Source organism: Acomys russatus, chromosome 19, assembly GCF_903995435.1.
Source record: "Acomys russatus chromosome 19, mAcoRus1.1, whole genome shotgun sequence".
Classification (NCBI taxonomy): domain Eukaryota; kingdom Metazoa; phylum Chordata; class Mammalia; order Rodentia; family Muridae; genus Acomys; species Acomys russatus.
In genome coordinates, this window is record NC_067155.1 from 13701831 (window position 1) to 13719682 (window position 17852).

General features: G+C 52.5%; 1 protein-coding gene across 1 annotated transcript; it reads left to right on the forward strand.

Annotated features, from left to right (window-relative positions):
* On the forward strand, positions 1-17715 carry LOC127203676 (optic atrophy 3 protein homolog). Its single transcript, XM_051162508.1, has 2 exons — positions 1-227; positions 17255-17715. Exons 1-2 carry the CDS (start codon positions 86-88, stop codon positions 17650-17652), a joined length of 540 nt encoding a protein of 179 aa, XP_051018465.1. The 5' UTR covers positions 1-85; the 3' UTR covers positions 17653-17715.
* The last annotated feature ends 137 nt before the right edge of the window (positions 17716-17852 follow it).

A 17852-nucleotide genomic window follows, 5' to 3' on the forward strand; every position in this document is an offset into this window, starting at 1 on the left:
GAGGGGGGCGGGAGGTACGGCGAGCGCGTCCGCGGCGCCCCGCCCAGTCAAAGCAAGGTTGCGCGTGCCCGGGGCGAGCGCCAGGATGGTGGTGGGCGCGTTCCCCATGGCGAAGCTGTTCTACTTGGGCATCCGGCAGGTCAGCAAGCCGCTGGCCAACCGCATCAAGGAGGCCGCCCGCCGCAGCGAGTTCTTCAAGACCTACGTCTGCCTCCCGCCAGCCCAGCGTGAGTCTCGCCCCCCGCGGCCCCGCAGCCCTTCCATTCCCGACCCTTCACGGGGTCGCTCAGGAGGGAAATGGCTTCTGGATCTGACCAATCCCGGCGCGAACCGGCAAACGCCTGTAGCCAATGGGGGCGGCTTCTGCTAGAGGGGCGTGTCATCCGGCCAATAGCGGAGAAGGGCGAGCGGGAATGCCCAGCCAATAGGGAGGAGGGCTGGTGGCGGTTGACGACTACGCGAGCCAATAGGGTGAGGTGTGAGAGCCACTAGGGTGGGACTTAGGAGAAGCCCACTCAGGACGCACCCCCCGCCCAGCCATCCTAAGGAGACTTTACTCAGGAAATTCCACCGCGTCCCTCAGTTTCCCCTCCCGCCCTGTGCGTGCTTGCGTACCCGCCGCCTCTCCGCTGGGTTTAAGAGCACAAGGCTCGGGGCTTAGTTTTACACTGTGTCTGAGTTAGGGTCGTGATGGTGACCCGGCAAAGGGATGAGCCTAGAATGCATCTGTTTATTTATAAGTTTCCTCACACCCATTCGTTCAGTGGCGTCCTGTGTACTGATATGTCGTATGTGCGGTCCTGTTATCTCCGCGGTATCCAGGACTGTGGAGTCTGGAGTTGATAGCACCCATGTGCTATATATCTGAGCGTCTCAGACGCACCAAGTACGAGCAAGGTTGATCTGTCTGTGCGGATCAGAGACCAGGGGCAAGGCTTTGTAACTTGAATAGGAACCACACTGTTCTTCCATTACCCCGTGTCGTTTATATATGACGAGGGTCTGTTTTGTGCGAGGCCCGAGCTGACCCTGCTTACGAAGCAGCAGGGTCCACACCAGTACCAGTCTTGTCAACCCAAGCCCCCATGCCGTGACAATCTACACGGGATGGCGGAGCCCACTAGACGTGGCATGAAATACAGAGAGCACCCTCTGGCAGAGGGAGCATCCCAACAGAGACCTGAGGGGTGAGGAGACTCTCACCAGACTACTGAGGGGCAGAGTTGGCTCCAAGGGAGGAACATGTGTGGAGGCCAGATAGCTACGGGGAGTCTTGACTTTTCCCCCAATTCCTATGTGTTTGACAGTTCTTGGCCCCACCCCCTTTTTCATTTTAAAAAATTTATTATTTTTATTTATTTATTTATTTTTAGTTCTTTGGGACAGGGTTTCTCTGTGTAGCCTTGGCTGTCCTGGACTCACTTTGTAGACCAGGCTGGCCTCGAACTCACACGATCCACCTGCCTCTGCCTCCCCGAGTGCTGGGATTAAAGGTGTGCGCCACCACCACCCGGCTAGTTCTTGGTCCTTTTGATGTTTGGCGGAACTTCTGCCTGGGTCACAGACCTTACAATGGAGGTGTTGGATTTCGAAGCCAGGTGTGATTGTGTCCACTAACAACCCAGTATTTGGGAGGTTGAGGCAGTGGGAACAGGCGGTCAGGGCCAGCTTCAGATGCTTTAGTGAGTTCTGTCTGGGCTACATGAGACCCTGACTCAAAATCAAAACACAAACAACAAATGAACAAAAACAGCCGGGCAGTGGTGGTGCGTGACTTTAATCTCAACAGTTGGGAGGCAGAGGCAGGCAGATCTCTGAGTTCGAGGCTAGCCTGGTCTACAGAGTGAGTTCCAGGATAGCCAAGGCTACACAGAGAAACACTGTCTCAAAAAATCAAAACACACCACCACAACAACAACAATAAAACCCCAAAACAAACAAAAAGCAATAAAAGAAACTACTGGTCCCATAGGCTTGTAATCTCAGCATTCGGAAGGCAGAGGCAGGAGTCTCTCGGCCAGTGAGGCTCTATCTTCACTTAGAAAGTGAGTTCCAAGATCTTCAGGACACAACCCGGGGATGACTGCTTGAAGTTTACAGAAGAAAAAAGTAAGCCCTCATGGCAGGAACGATTTGCTTCGGTCACTCTCCACGGTCACAGGCCGTTCCAGTCACACTCCGTCAGGGTGGAGGCTTGTGCCAGAGCCCAGCTGTGGACTCTGGACTCCCAGGCCTGTTGAGCTTCCTGCTTTTCTTCCAAGCCCTGGGACTGCTCTTAGCTTTGTGTTTGACCCCACCCCTTAACCTGATGACTTTGGGGAGACCACTTACTCCCTCTGAGCCTCTCTTTCCGCTCTGCACAGGGGATGCTATGACACAGCAGCACTTAGTAGTTGCTTACGGTCCCCGGCTGCGTTCTTCAGCCCTCACTTAACGCGCTGAGTCCTCAGCAGTGGCGGCAGCGTTGCTCGTCCCACTGTGCTGCCTATGATGCCGCATTATTTATTGTGAGGAACGTGGCGATGTGTAGAGATCCAGGCCTGGGATTATCCATTCCGGGCGGGAAGCTAGGTCCTAAAATTGGGAGTCTAGCCAGGCATAGGGACACAAACTGTAATTCTGGCATTTGGGAGGCAGAGGCAGGAGGTCGAGGGCAGCCTGGACTACAGAGTGAGTTCCAGCCTGCCTGGGCTGTGACACAAGCCCCAGGTGTAAATCTATAGGCTTTATTGTGTGGTTTCAGTAACTTCATACACGTGTGTATTTTGTGGTCACCCATTAGCCTCTCTTGCTCCACTCCCACTGAGCCTCTCATCTTCCCAACTAGCCCTCTTGGTAATCTCATGACTTCTTCCCCCCCCCCCCCCCTTCAACAGGGGCTCACAGTGTAGCCCTGGCTAGTCTGGAACTCACTAGATAGACCATACTGAACTCAAACTCAGAGATCTCCCTGCCTCTGGAGTTCTGGCATTAGAGATGGCTCCTTGGCCGCATGGGTGGTGGCGCAGGCCTTTAATCCCAGCATAGAGGAGAGACAGGTGGGTCTCTGAGTTAGAGTCCAGCCTGGTTTACAGAGTGAGTCCAGAACAGCCGGGGCTACAAAGAGAAACCCTGCCTCAAATGAGCAAACAAAAGATGGTTCATTATTATGTTTTAAATCTGTTGAGTTGCTTGACTGGCTATATATGGGTGAGGGTTATATTTGCCTGCCCATTGGCCCCCATCACTGAGGATCTGTCTCCCTTCTCCCAGCAGCTGTTAATTGCAGCAGCTCCTCTAGGCAGGATGGGGCCTGATGAGCCCCTCCAGATCCCTATTTTAATAGATCTTGGGTAATCTCTGACTGGGGATGGATGCATTGAGGAGACAGCTTCAGCAGTCCAGTTTGGTACTTTTTTTTTTTTTTTTTAAGATTTATTTATTATGTAGACAGTGCTCTGCCTGCATGTGCACCTGAACGCCAGAAGAGGGCACCACATCACATTCTAGGTGGTTGTGAGCCACCATGTAGTTGCTGAGACTTGAACTTAGGATCTCTGGGAGAGCAGTCAGTGCTCTTAACCTCTGAGCCATCTCTCCAGCCCCCACTCCTCCACCCCCAGTTTGGTATCCTTTAATCTGCAGAATGACTTGGCACTACAAAAGTTTTCTTGCCAATCCTGTAATGCCAGCCACTCAGGAGGCTGAGGCCGGAGAACTGAAAGTTCCAGATCAGCCTGCATTCACAACCAGAATATCTTTTGAGAGTCTGTCTCAAAGTACTGAGTGAAAAAGGAGAAAGAAATAAGTAGCTAGAGATGTATCACAGTGGCAGAGCGCTTTCTAGTCCAGGGGTGGAACCAGGCATGGCTACCACTTGAAACATCAGCACTTGGAAGGCTGAGGCAAGAGGATCAAGAGTTCAAGGTCACCTGTAACTAAATAGCTAGTTTGAGGCCAGCCTGGGCTACTGGAGGTCTGGGGGCTGTGCTCTCCACCATCACCTCTGCCCACCCTTTTTTTGTTGTTGTTTTGTTTTTTGAGACAGGGTCTCTCTGTGTAGCCTTGGCACTCCTGGCCTCACTTTGTAGACCAGGCTGGCCTCAGAGATCTGCCCGCCTCTGCCTCCTCCAGTGCTGGGATTAAAGAGGTGCGCCACCACCATTCGGCTTTCACACTTACTTTTTATGACACTGACATTAATTAGTCCTGCCATCTGGAGCTTTCCCCAGTTGGATCTGAGTCGTGTGTCTTCGGCAGAGACACCCCACAATGTATGGTGTGTCTATATCTCTCTGGGGAAGGGTAAATCTGGGACACGCCATACTTTGTGAGTCTTTGCATATGTAGACATGCTCTCGGGATGCTGTCTTGAGTCCCCTGGTTAGAACCCTTCCCTTCCTCTCAGTGACTCATGTGGAAACTTGCTCGAAGGGAGAGCTGGCAGGGGTCATGTGGCAGAGGGCAGCTGGCAAACAGGCCGAGAGGACCTGTTGCTCTGTTGGACGTGGTTCTGAGCTAGGGGAGCCCCGCCTAGCTAGGTCCTGCTGGTTCTGAGCTAGGGGAGCCCCGCCTAGCTAGGTCCTGCTGGTTCTGAGCTAGGGCAGCCCTACCTAGCTAGGTCCTGCTCTTTCATTCCATCCTTCCTGTCTTTGCATGATGAAGATAATTTCTATTTTGGGGCTTTCCTCATCACCTGCTCTAGTTGCCAAATAGACCTTAGTAGATGTATCAGTAAGCTTTAGGGTCATTCAGTGGGCTGATGTCCTTTTGTACTAATCCTCTCAGTCTGGCTACTTCCCAGCCGTGTACCCCGATTTACTTGCCATATTGTTCCTGTCTGGGCTGTTTCTGCTCCATCAGGCCACGTCCTTTCTCTCCATCATCTTTCTTCTCCCTCCTTCCTTGTCCCTACTTCCGGTCCCAAGACCGGCACTAGAAGTCCCTCCTACTGTCTCCTCTGCCCAAAATTGGCTATTCAGCTTCTTTATTAGCCAATCAGAGATGACCGGGGAGCAGAATTTACACAGCGTTGATCAAAGTACATGGCAATGCTCTCTTCGGGACTCCAACCAGATCTCGGAGCTCTGAATTCAGTGTTTGTGTACATAGGGGACCAGCCCAGCCCCCAGCACTCACACTGCTAAGTGCCTGTGGCTGTGGCTATGGCTCCACATTCCAAGACCTCTCACCACTGCTGTGCCACCTGAGGTCCTTGGCACTCAGCAGGGTGGGCTTGCCCTTTGCCTTTGCATTGTGTTGCTTTGTTTTGACAGAGTCTCACAGTGTGGCCCTACCCGGACTGGAACTATGTGGACCAGGCCAGCCTCAACACATAGAGATCTCCCTACCTCTGCCTCCTCGGTGCTGGAGCTACAGGTGTGCGCCACCACAGCTGGCTGCCTGCCCCTTCTTATCCACACAGCTGGGAAGGCCACTGAGACTGCTGTGGCTGAGAGAGTGCAAGGAAGAAGTCCCTGTGAGCCCAGTAATCATGCAGCAGAAGCCTGCCCTGTCGGCTGCCTGTCCCCAGGGACCCACGCGCCTGGGAGCAAGAGACAGTCCAGTCCTACTTACTGATGCACTGTGCAGTGAGGGCAGCGCTCTTTCCTTTGTTCTTTTTGGCATTTGGAGACAGGGTCGGTGTGACCTAGAACCTGTGGCCATCCTGTTGCTTCAGAGGTCTTTCGAGTGCTGGGTAGGATCTTCACCACGTCCCAAAAGCTCAAGCGCTCTGTCCCCGGCCTCCTTCTCAGAGGGTGTGACACGTGCTTCCAGGGGAGGAACCCCAGTTCACTTGTTTCTATTCCTTTCCAGTATACTGCTCATGTTCCTAGTCAGCCATACAGCAAGGTCAGGGTCCTTCGGAGATGCCCACCATATCCGAACACCTCAAGCAGACTAGGTGCATAAAGAAAAGAGCTTCCTGTGGCCGGGCGTGGTGGCGCACGCCTTTAATCCCAGCACTCGGGAGGCAGAGGCAGGCGGATCGCTGTGAGTTCGAGGACAGCCTGGTCTACAAAGTGAGTCCAGGATGGCCAAGGTTACACAGAGAAACCCTGTCTCGAAAAACCAAAAAAAAAAAAAAAAAAAGAAAAGAGCTTCCTTCTGCGCAGAGTCTGGGCAGCCCTTGCATCTGCTCAGCTCTTTTGAAGGTCTTCGTGCTGGTGGAGTCCTAAGGTACCAGGATGTCTGTGGCATGTCTCTTGTCCCTAAGACCACCGGGATGCCGGAGTTCCTCTCGCGGGCTCCATCATAGTGACAGGTCTTCACAGTCTGACCAAAGCTCCACTCTCTTAACCACTAGCAGAACTCTGGGGATTAAACTGCTGGGGTTCTGGGGACAAAGTTTACAGGAAGGCCAGATGACGTGGCTTGCGCTTACAACCCACTGACTCCTTCTCTCTCTCTCTCTTTCTTTTTTAATATGTTATTTATTTATTCATTTTATTATATATATAGTGCTTTATTTGCATGTACACCTGCAGACCAGAAGAGGGCATCAGATCACATTAGAGATGGTTGTGAGCCATCCTGAGATTGCTGGGAATTGAACTCAGGTCCTCTGGAAAAGCATAAAGTGCCCTTAACCTCTGAGCCATCTCTCCAGCCCCCTCTTTCTTTTTTCTTATTTATTTATTTATTTTTGGTTTTTCAAGACAGGGTTTCTCTGTGTAGCCCTGGCTGTCCTGCACTCACATTGTAGACCAGGCTGGCCTCGAACTCACAGTGATCTGCCTGCCTCTGCCTCCTGAGTTCTGGGATTACAGACATCTACCACCACTGTGACAGCAGTGACCCCTTCATTTCTTCAGTCTGTGGCTTGGCTGTGCTCTGCTGGGAGGTTCCTCTGCTGGGGTGCAGGAGCTGAGGAGCAGGCAGCAGGTGCCACCGTGGAGCATTGGTGCCCCTCTCCCTGCAGTCCTCTTCCAACAGGCTCCCCAGCCAGCTCACTGCACTGGTCTCCTAAAACTACATTGTATTCACTGTTAAACAGGAAGTGGGTGCTGTAGGCCATTATGAGAGGGCCGGGAGGTGCAGATTGTCTTCACCATGGCTCTGTCGGTCAGAGCGGCCCTGAGTGCAGGCCACAGAAGGTGTAGAACGCAACTGCACTGCCTAGCACATGAAGACTAATACAGAAAATTATTACAGCAGCCGTTATTCCCTAGCCAGCTATTTTCCAAATAAAAGACACAGAAACTTGTTAGATTTTAATAAGCTTTAAAACACTAAAGCTGGGCAGATATCAACCCTCTATGCTATCTTGTCTGCTTCCCATCCAAAATCTCCATAAATACATGTACATGCTCCACTTGGGCTTCTTCTGATCCATCGGGCCAGTCCTCAGAGCAAGCTGCTCTTGGCTGTGTGCTCCTGGTCCATGTCACCCCATGGTGGCCTCCTCTTCTCCTCCCCATCTCCATCCTCTTCTGAGACCCCAGACCCAGAACTTAAGCCCTGCCTACATCTCTTCTGCCCAGCCCAGGCTGTCAGCGACTTTATTAATCAATCAGGCATATTGGGTAGGATTCCTCACATCACATGGGTACAGGAGATGGCTCAACATTCATACCAATGCCCATGGCAGGGAGGTAACCAGATCTCCTCCAACAGATGACCACAGTGCAGGCACTTATGGGTTTGCATCTTGGCATCGCCACTGACTGGCTGTGTGATGTTCAGAGCAGTGTGCCCTCTCTGAACCTCTACTCTGTATTTCAAAACAAAGCAAACATCTGGCCATTGTTGTGCATGTCTGTAATGCCAGCTCTGGGGGTCTGAGGTAAAAACAGGAAAGAATAAGTCAAGGCTAACCTTCCTTAAGGAGCCAGTTTGAGGTCAGCCTCGGCTACATGAGATTATTTTGAGACAAAACAACAAAAGGAGGTACTCTTAAAACTTACCTCCCAGGATTCCTGTGTGGATGGGGAAGGCCCTTGCCTAGAGCCTGCAGACTTGGTCCTTCTCAGTGGCTGGAAGGACACAGTCTGTTGTCATGTGAACAGTGTGCCTTGGCGGCTTAGCGTACCTCCTGACAAAAGCTGTCTGCCCTGTGTCCCTGCTTTGCGGTTTCCTCTGGGTGTGTTCTGGGCACATCATTGCCTTTCTGCACAGTAAAGTACTCATGACTGATGGCCAGTGCCCTCAGCATGCTGTGTTCAGTCTACAGCATGGCCCAGAGCCCAGCCTAAAACCTGAGCAAGGTATTTAACCTCTCTGGGCCTGGTTTTGTAGTCTGTCATTTATTGGCTCTGTTTCTTTTTTTTTCTTTTTTTTTTTTTTTTTGGTTTTTCGAGACAGGGTTTCTCTGTGTAGCCTTGGCTATCCTGGACTCACTTTGTAGACCAGGCTGGCCTCGAACTCACAGCGATCCGCCTGCCTCTGCCTCCCGAGTGCTGGGATTGGCTCTGTTTCTTAACAATTAAACTTTATTATACAACCCAGCTAGCTTACACAAGAGGGGAAAATGGTTAAAGGGCAAAAAGAGTGAATCTTCTGGTATCCGTTCCATGGGACGGGTCCCTAAGTGTCTCTGGCCTGCACGCTGGTCCGGTCTGTTCGCTGATCCTTTTCTCGATCCATGTGTTCTCAAGCCCGGTCTGAACCTGCTGCTCCTCTCTCGTCCTCTCTGCCTGCCTGTCTGTCACGTGCAAGGGGCGGTCTCCCTCTCCCATTGAGGGTCGATTAGAAGCACAGTAGTCCAGGTGGAGTCCCAGGTCTCCTTTCTGAATTCCAGGCCCAGGGTGGCTCCACCCAGTCTATCTCAAGGTTAACCTCAGGGAGTATCCATGGTGTATCCAAGGGCAAAGCCCGCCAAGACTGCTTTCACCTGTGACAAAGCTTACACTCCTTCCCACAGTCATTGTGTGCTCTGCTCTGACACTTTGATAAGTTACTACAGCAAAGCATAGGATAGCACCTGCACTCTCTACTCTATTTAATTTAGTTTGGGGGAAGAAAACCTGTTTTATATAAAACTGAGGGTTGAACTCTGGGCCTCCATACTAGACAGAGGCTCTACCACTGAGCCACACCCCCCAGCCCCTCACTGGGGGATTCTAGGCAGGGGCTCTACCACTGAGCCACACCCCCAGCCCCTCACTGGGGAATTCTAGGCAGGGGCTCTACCACTGAGCCACGCCCCAAGCCCCTCACTTGGGGATTCTAGGCAGGGGCTCTACTGCTGAGCCACGCCCCCAGCCCCTCAACTGGGGGACTCTAGGCAGGGGCTCTACCACTGAACCACGCCCCAGCCCCTCACTGGGGGATTCTAGACAGATGTTGTAACACTGAGCCACACCCTAGCCCTGGCCTGACTCTTAAGTGCTTTTATGAACGTTTGTTGAAATACATAAAAATTTGATGCCATGTTTCTTTTTTATCATCTCCACCATGGTAATGCTAGCCCTCGTTCTGTTGTTGTTGTTTTTGGAGCCAGGGTTTCTCTGTGTAGCCTTAGTCGACCTGGACTCTCTTTGTAGACCGGGCTGGCCTCAAACTCAGAGCGATCCACCTGCCTCTGCTTCCTGAGTGCTTATTCTGTTCTTGTTAACACCTGCTCCAACTACAGTTAGTACTTGCAGCCTGTATGGGTCCCAAGCCCTACCTTGCAGTCAGCTCCCACAGACTTACGGCTTGTGCAGGTCTGGGCTCCCCTGCTCCAGCTCTAGCGTGTTAGCGGGGGCTCTTTGATCAGAAGAAGCTGCAGTTAGAGCCAAGCCTGGTGCCACACACTTGTAATCCCAGCACACATGTGGCCGGGGCAGGAGGATAGCACAAACCTGGGCTACAGTGTGAGGTCCTGTCTCAGAAAACCAAAGAGGTCTGGGCTGGCGGTGTGCCACTGTAATTTCTGCACTGGGGCTGGAGGCAAGAGACCTGTAGTTCAGTCATCCGTTCTCATCTCTGACGAGTTGTAGGTCAGCCTGGGGTTCATGACACATTTTCCCAAAACTCTACAGCAGGGGAGTCACATGGCAAGGGAGGGGGAGAGGCTGACATTGGAACAACAGCTAGGATTAAAGATACGTGTGAAAGCTGAACTCATGGGGTAGCCATGAGGGACACAGGGCCACCCAACTCTGAACATCCAGGGCCCCAGGCCATGTGCAGGTGCTCCATGCTGAGTTACACCCTCCCTGGGAACTGAGTGTTGGAGGTTTTCAGAAAGAGAGGCCAGGCCTCCTACAGCAAAGGAAGGGCTGTCCCCAGGCCATCTGATCCTTGGGACCTCCAGCTTCTAATGGCCTGGGGGATGGGGACAGTGCTGCAGGGGCTGGGCAGGAGGCTGCCTGTGCAAGCCACCTGTGAAGGCAGCAGCCTCAGCTCCTGGGGATGAGCAGGTCCTTCATTACTGTTTCCTTTGATATTATCTTGTACTGGAGATGGCGCCCTGGCTGTCCCCTCAGCCTCTAGATGAGCATGCTGTCCCCTGAACTTGTGACCACTAGATAGTCCTCCTGTGTCTTAGAGCCTAAGGAATATTGTGCTGAAAAGGAGTGGGTCCGCTGTGCCTCTTGGTACCTGGCGTAGAGAATGTCATGTGATACCGCAGCACATACGGGACCACAGTAGAAAGTGTGTCCCATGTAGACAAGCAGGCACCATGCTGAGTGAGAGCCTGAAGAGGCCTGGTGAGCCGAGGCCTGCAAACACTGCAAGTCCTGGTATTACCAGATGTGAGTTTAAAATACCCAAGTTTAGCCATGCGTGGTGGTTCATACCTTTAATCCCAGCACTCGGGAGGCAGAGGCAGGTGGATCTTTGTGAGCTCGAGGCCAGCCTGGTCTATAAAGTGAGTCCAGGACAGCCAAGGCTACACAGAGAGACCATGTCTTGAAAAACCAAAAAAAAGTTAAAAAAAAATATCCAAGTTTAAAGCTGAGCCTTTGGGCCAGCACTGCAGGGGAGCCAGGGCTTACACACCCCTTCATGCAGGGGAGCCAGGGCTTACACACCCTTTCACACAGGGGAGCCAGGGCTTACACACCCCTACACACAGGGGAATCAGGGCTTACACACCCCTTCATGCAGGGGAGCCAGGGCTTACACACCCTTTCACACAGGGGAGCCAGGGCTTACACACCCCTACACACAGGGGAATCAGGGCTTACACACCCCTTCATGCAGGGAAGCCAGGGCTTACACACCCCTTCACTCAGGGGAATCAGGGCTCACACACCCCTTCACACAGGGTTATCCGTGCTATATTGTGAGTTTGACACCAGCCTGGGCTACATGAGACTCTCTCAAAAAACCAAAATACTTAAGTATATACATTAAAGGGATGAAAGAGAGAGTGATAAACACAAGTAAAAGTGAAAGTTGCCAGGAAATTGGGATGTGGACCCATTAGAGCATCTAGACGTCACAGCCTCTCCTGGTCACACCTCAGTCCTGGAAGGCTAGGGCTAGCAGACATGGTGGCACTTACTGTAATCCCAGCACCTGGGGAGTCAGGCAGGAGATCTCAAGTTCCAGGCCAGCCTAGGTTACACAGTAAGATCCTATCAGAAAAACCAAAGAAAGAGCCGTGTGCAGTGGCTCATACCTGCAGTCCTGGCACCAAGAGTTAGAGGCAGGAGAAGCCTTAGGAGTTTAAGGCGAGCCTGGGCTCCTTGAAACCATCTTAACAATTATGAAAAAAAGAAAAGACTAGTGCTCATGTAGCCCAGTGGGTGGGTGCTTGCTTAGCAAGTGCAGGCCCTGGGCCCATCCAGCTACACGCAGTGTGCAGTGGGTGCACCTTTAATCCTAGCACACAAGCAGAGGCCGACGGAGCTCACCTAGCCTACATAGCCAGGCCAGCCAGGCTCCATGGTGACCTGTCTTGAGGAAGGGAGGGAGAGACAGGCAAATGTCAGATTAAGTACAGCTGCCAAAAGGTTGGCTGAGCAACAGGAGGACAATCTGTAGCAACAACATGCCTTTTTGGTACTTGCCTGGGATGGCCAGGGGTGGCACCTACATGGTCTGGCCTGGCCAACCTGGAGAAGCACTGGCATTTTTATTTTTAATGTTATCCAGAGAAAGTCACTTCCCCGAGGTCTATTTATAGTCTTGAGAGTGTCAGTCACATCAGCTCCAGCTTGTGGCAGCCAGACTGTTGCTGGTGACCTCCAAACACTCTTAAGATGCCACTGAGGAAACACCTACACTTCTCTCTCTCTCTCTTCTCTCTCTCTCTCTCTTCCTCTCCCTCCCCCCCCCCCCCTCTCTCTCTCTGTGTACATGCAGAAGTATTAATCATTACTACCAGTTGTATTTTTTGCTGCTAATGTAATATATGGCAAGGCAAGGGGTGACATTAACTAAATTTTTTTTTGTGTGTGTGTGGTATTTAGAGGCAGGGTTTTTCTGTGTAGCCCAGCCTGTCCTGGAACTCTCTTTCTGTAGACCAGGATGGCCTTGAACTCACAGAGATCCCGCCTCTGCCTCCCAAGTGCTAGGATTAAAGGAGTGCACCACTATGCTTGGCTTCTTAAATTGTATTTTAGAAGTTTTTGTTTAATCCATGTTTCACTCCCTCACCCGGTGTTTTTATTTACACAAAACAATGCCTTCCTTCAGTCATGGTGATTCACATCTGTAATTCCAACCCTCAGGGGCTAGAGCAGGAAGGTTGGGAGTTCAGGGTTAAGCTTGACTCGTAGGCCTGTCTGAAAATAAGCGGCTTTCACCAACTGATGCTAGGCTTGGTGGCCCACACCTTGAGAAGTGGAGGCAGCTGGGTGCAAGTGGCACATGCCTTTAATCCCAGCACTCAGAGAGGCAGAGGCAGGTGGATTGCTGTGAGTTCAAGACCAGCCTGGTCTACAATGAGAGTCCAGGAGAGCCAAGGCTACACAGAGAATCCCTTTCTCAAAAAAGCAAGAGAGAGAAGTGGAGAGGCAGGAGGATCAAGGTATAGGAGTGTAAGGTCGTCCTCAGCTCCATAACAAGTGTAAGGCTAGCCTGGGCTACAGGAGACTGTCTCAGACAGCGGAGGGCGGGCGTAGGCTAGCAGACCTAGATGCCTGTTTTCCCTCTCCAGTCTCCATCACTACAAAAGCAAGCAGCGCCTCTCCTCCCACTGTGTTTGAAGGCTGCTTGACTCTCAGCTGGATCTGTCTCCTTGGTCAGGCTGCCCACAGTGCTCTGAACAGACAGCAGAGGGCGCCCGAGTCCGTTCTTCAGCTCTGCCTAGGGCCTGGGCTGGCGCTAGCAGCAAAGCAGGCACAGAAAGCTGACTGTATAGCTGAACCAGGGATGCTTCCGAAACTATTCATTGAAAACCAGCCAGCAGGCCGGGCATGGTGGCGCACGCCTTTAATCCCAGCACCCTAGAGGCAGAGGCAGGTGGATCAATGTGAGTTCAAGGCCAGCCTGCTCTACAAAGCAAGTCCAGGACAGCCAAGGCTAACATGGAAAGACCCTGTCTCAAAAAACAAAACAAAAACAAAAACACAAAAAAAAAGAAGAAGAAAGAAAGAAAAGAAAACCAGCCAGCAAGTAATAACCAGACCTACAGTCAGACCTGCTGCTAGCTAGTAAATCCAGCGGAAACACCTCTCAGTGGTTTGGTGGCACTGTCTTCCTCTTGCTGACATTTTTTTAAAAATTCATACCGTTCTTTGTGACCTCAATAGAGCTGCTAGAGCTCTAAGCACCATGCTTCTCACTTCTTTCTTTTAATTGAAAATATTTTTAGATTTACTTATTTTACCTTATGAGTGTTTTGCCTCTAGTTTTTCTCCATGTGCATGCCTGGTGCCTGAGGAGTTCAGGAGAGGCTATTGGGTCTCCTAGAACTGGAGTTATAGACAGCTATTAGCTGCTGTGTGATTGCTGGGACAGAAGCCAGTGCTCCTAACCACTGAGCCATCTCTAACATCCCACACCATGCTCCCACCTCCACACACCCCCTAACAGGGTTTCTCTGTGCAGCCCTGGCTGTCCTGGACTTGCTTTGTAGACCAGGCTGGCCTCGAACTCACAGAGATCTGCCTGCCTCTGCCTCCCAAATGCTGAGATTAAAGGTCTGTGCCACCACGCCCTACTGTGCTGTGGCCATTTTTAAGCCCCACAGATAAAGAAAGTGAGGCCTCAGGGCAAGAGTTGGCTCAGCATAGGCTCCAAGCCAGACAACAAGTCACAGAGTCACCATCCTCCCTAGCCTTAGGCACAGTGCTCCAGGGCTCAGCTGCAGCTCCATCCCTGCAGGCAGCCCTGCTATCTCCCATTAGATCGCTGCAGTCCTTGCTCACTCCTGGGAGGAGCCAGCAAGCCTTTGAGGCAGGCCTGGAGCACCCCCACTCCCGCCTGCTGCTCTCCACACTGGCATTATGCTGTTTGGAACCCTGACCAGTCACACAACAAGTCAGCAGCAGGCGCAGGGCTGGGACCCAGGGCCTCCCAGCTCCAAGCACACTGAGCCCCCAGATCTCCCGGCCACTGGCTCTGCCACGCCCAGCTGCTCTGTCCAGGTCTGGGTGGGGAATGTAGGCAGAGGCCACGCTGTTGTCATCAGGAGCCTGCATTAGTCACTCACTCCTTGTATCAGCGCCTCTGGGTGCCAGGAGCTGTTCTGGGAAGAAGGACCGTTGAGTCCACAAGACAGACAAGATGGAGGATGTGGCGTGCACATCTGTGAGCCCAGCCTCCAGAGGCGGAAGCAGCTTGGGGAGTTCAGGGATAGTCTTGGCTACACAGGGCATTTGTCCGCATGTGCATCTGTGGGCCTGTGTGCCTGGGGCTGCGGAGGCCAGAAAACACTTGGTGTTCTCTGACACTGCACCCACAGGCTGCGAGCCACCATGTGGTTGCTGGGAATCAAACTCGAGTCCTGGACAGGCAGCCAGTGCTCTAAACCACTAAGCCAGGTCTCCAGCCCCCTAGGCTTTGAATTTTGTTTTTATATGGATGTATGAGTGCCTACACACGTGTATGTGTGCTACATGCATGCCTGGTGCCCGAGAAGGCCAGAGTCAGGTGTTGGATGCCTTGTAGTTGGAATTGGAGGTGGTTCTGAGCCACCTGTTGTGAGTCCTGAGGACTCGCCCCAGGTCTCCTGCAAGAACAGCTGAACCATCTCTCCAGCCTGTTGTTTTGTTTTCTTGAGGCAAGCTCTCACTACGTACCCAATGGGACTGGCGTCATATTTGTGATCCTCCTGCCTCAGCCTCCTACAGTATATAGGAGGAAAGGTCTGTGGCACTGTGCTGGGCTAGGGAGGGGTGGTGAAGGCAGCACTGCTTGGAGCTATGTGATGATTTACTAACCAGTGGCAACACAGTTACTTAATTACACTATTGTCTTGATGACTGCTAGGCATCTTATTAGGAGTTTATGGTGATCCTGGCTTCGTGAGTGAGGTACATCCCAGAGAGGATCCAGTCCCCCAAGGAAGCACAGGCTGAGAAATAAGCCCTTCTGGGTCCTAAGCCCTTCACTGGGGTTTAGTTAATAATATTTTTTATATGTTTGGGTTTTTTTTTTTAAGATTTATTTATTTATTATTTATACAGTGCTCTTCCCACATGTGTGCCTGCACACCACAAGAGGGCACCATATCTCATTGTAGATGGTTGTGAGCCACCATGTGATTGCTGAGAATTGAACTTAGGACCTTTGAAAGAACAAACAGTGCCTCTTAACCTCTGAGCCATCTCTCCAGCCTTTTTTTTTTTTTAACAGAAATTTATTTTTATATACCTAACCTGGCAGGGGCGATACCATGATCTCAAAAGTGTTTTCCTCCAGGGCAAGGCTTGTCCATTGTACTCCAGATGTGCTGACCTCTGCAGTTCCCCATTTAGACTTAAAGGTGCCAGTCACCCTTAGATACTGTACCGTCTTGCCAAGTCTGGGTGTGTATTCTTACTGAGATAGACCGGGCATGTAATCCTAAGGACAGGTCTAAAGTGTACAGGGAGCTGGCCATGAAGGCACAGTCCTGCAGTCGCAGCCCTTGGGAGGCTTTCTGCCTCAGGGTCAGGCCCAGCCTGGATTACACAGAGAGAGACTCTGTCTCAAAAGGAAAATTTTTAAAAAGGCAGGGATGGTGGCACATGCCTGTGATGCTGAGTAGAGGCAGGAGGGTGGTCATCCTTGGCTGTATAGCATGCTTGAGGCCAGCCTGTGCTACATGACACGCTGTTACAAAAACAAGAAAAGAAGAAAGCCTGGTCTAATAGTGAGTTCCAGGCCAGCCAGGGCTACACAGAGAAACCCTGTCTCGGAAAAGAAAGAAAGAAAGAAAGAAAGAAAGAAAGAAAGAAAGAAAGAAAGAAAGAGAGAGAGAGAGAAAAGGCTCTACTAAAACTGCATTCGGCAAGGAGCCACCCTGGGCACCCCTCCATCTTCTCCCACTTGATGGGCACCCATGGTGCTGGGGCCAGTGAAGGCAGCACCTGATTTCCCATGCTCCTCGAGGCTCTGTCCAGTGCTGAGGAGAAGCAGGGCCAGGCAAGGAGAGAGCCCGGCTCCCGCTTAGCTCCTTCAGACTGCACTGAGAACCTAGGATTGGAGCCTCCAGACCCACAAAAGGTACTTGGTGTCTCAGCGAGCACCGCTGCAACCCTCCATCTGTGTTTTAGCAAGGAGAGAAAAGGAGTTGGTCTCTTGCCAGGGAAGTGGGGGACAGTACCGGGGGGAGGAAGACGGGTGGCCACTCTGTGTGGTGACCTAAGGGCTGCAGCGTGGGTAGGTACGGCAGCTGGACCTTTAATCTGTGTGCTCTTGATACGCGGGGAGCAGCTGCTCGTGACCCACTAGGGACATGGCCTCCCACTGGAGGACCTGTGCCCTCAGAGGTGTCTGCGTGAAGGATGTCTCTGCGGCCAGGCCTGGTCTTTGTGGTGCAGGACTACCCCAGCCACTCCAGAGGCACAGGCAGGAGGGTCAGGAGTTCAAGGCCAGCCTGGGCTACGTCTGACAAAAGTCCAAAGTGCCAGGACATAGTGTCCACGCCTGTCATCCCAGCACTTGGGGATGAGAAGTTGAAGATCAGCCTTGGCTACATAGGGAGCTGGAGGCCAGTGTGCACTGCACGGAGCCCTGCCTCAGATATGGAAGAGACAGAGTGTAGCTCTGTGGCAGCGAGTGTGTCTAGTGTGCATGAGGCCCTGGCTCCTGACCTTGGTACAGAGGAAAGAAAGCCTCCAGGGTACCCCTGTGTTCCCTGGGTGAAGCAAGGGGACCTCCCACTCCCACCTGGTCTCTGACTCCACCTGGGAGAAGGAAGTGTGGGGGTGGGACTTGCGAGCACACCTGACCCCTCTCTCCCCTGCAGTGTACCACTGGGTGGAGATGCGGACCAAGATGCGCATCATGGGCTTCCGGGGCACAACCATCAAGCCGCTGAATGAGGAGGCGGCTGCAGAGCTGGGTGCTGAGCTGCTGGGCGAGGCCACCATCTTCATTGTGGGCGGAGGCTGCCTGATCCTGGAGTACTGGCGCCACCAAACTCAGCAGCGCAGCAAGGAGGAGGAGCAGCGGGCGGCCTGGACCGCGCTGCAGGACGAGGTGGGCCGCCTGGCCCTGGCGCTGGAGGCTCTGCAGGCTCAGACACAAGCGACACCCTCACTGAGCGCCCTGGAGGAGGTACGGGCAGAGCTGCAGGAGGTGCGGGCCCAGATCTGCCATGCGCACTCCATTCCCAAGTGCCAGGAGGCATCGTCCAAAAAATAGCCGGCTTCTGAGGCCTGGACTTGTCCGTGGCCATGCGGACCCCAGCAGGGCCTCTTCCCCACACCTCCCGCCCTGGCCCAGCAGAGGCCACAGGACCTTGATGTAACTGTGATGTGTGGTCACCCCTAACTGTCAGAATCTGGGCATTCCCCCAGGGAGCACTCAGCTGGAGAGGCGTTTAGACAGAGCCTCAGCCTCAG

Excerpts from the sequence above, each read along its gene's own strand:
- LOC127203676 (XM_051162508.1), top strand. The coding sequence starts at position 86 with ATGGTGGTGGGCGCGTTCCCCATGGCGAAGCTGTTCTACTTGGGCATC. Across the intron at positions 228-17,254 it reads CTGCCTCCCGCCAGCCCAGC|TGTACCACTGGGTGGAGATG; the intron begins GTGAGTCTCGCC and ends TCTCCCCTGCAG.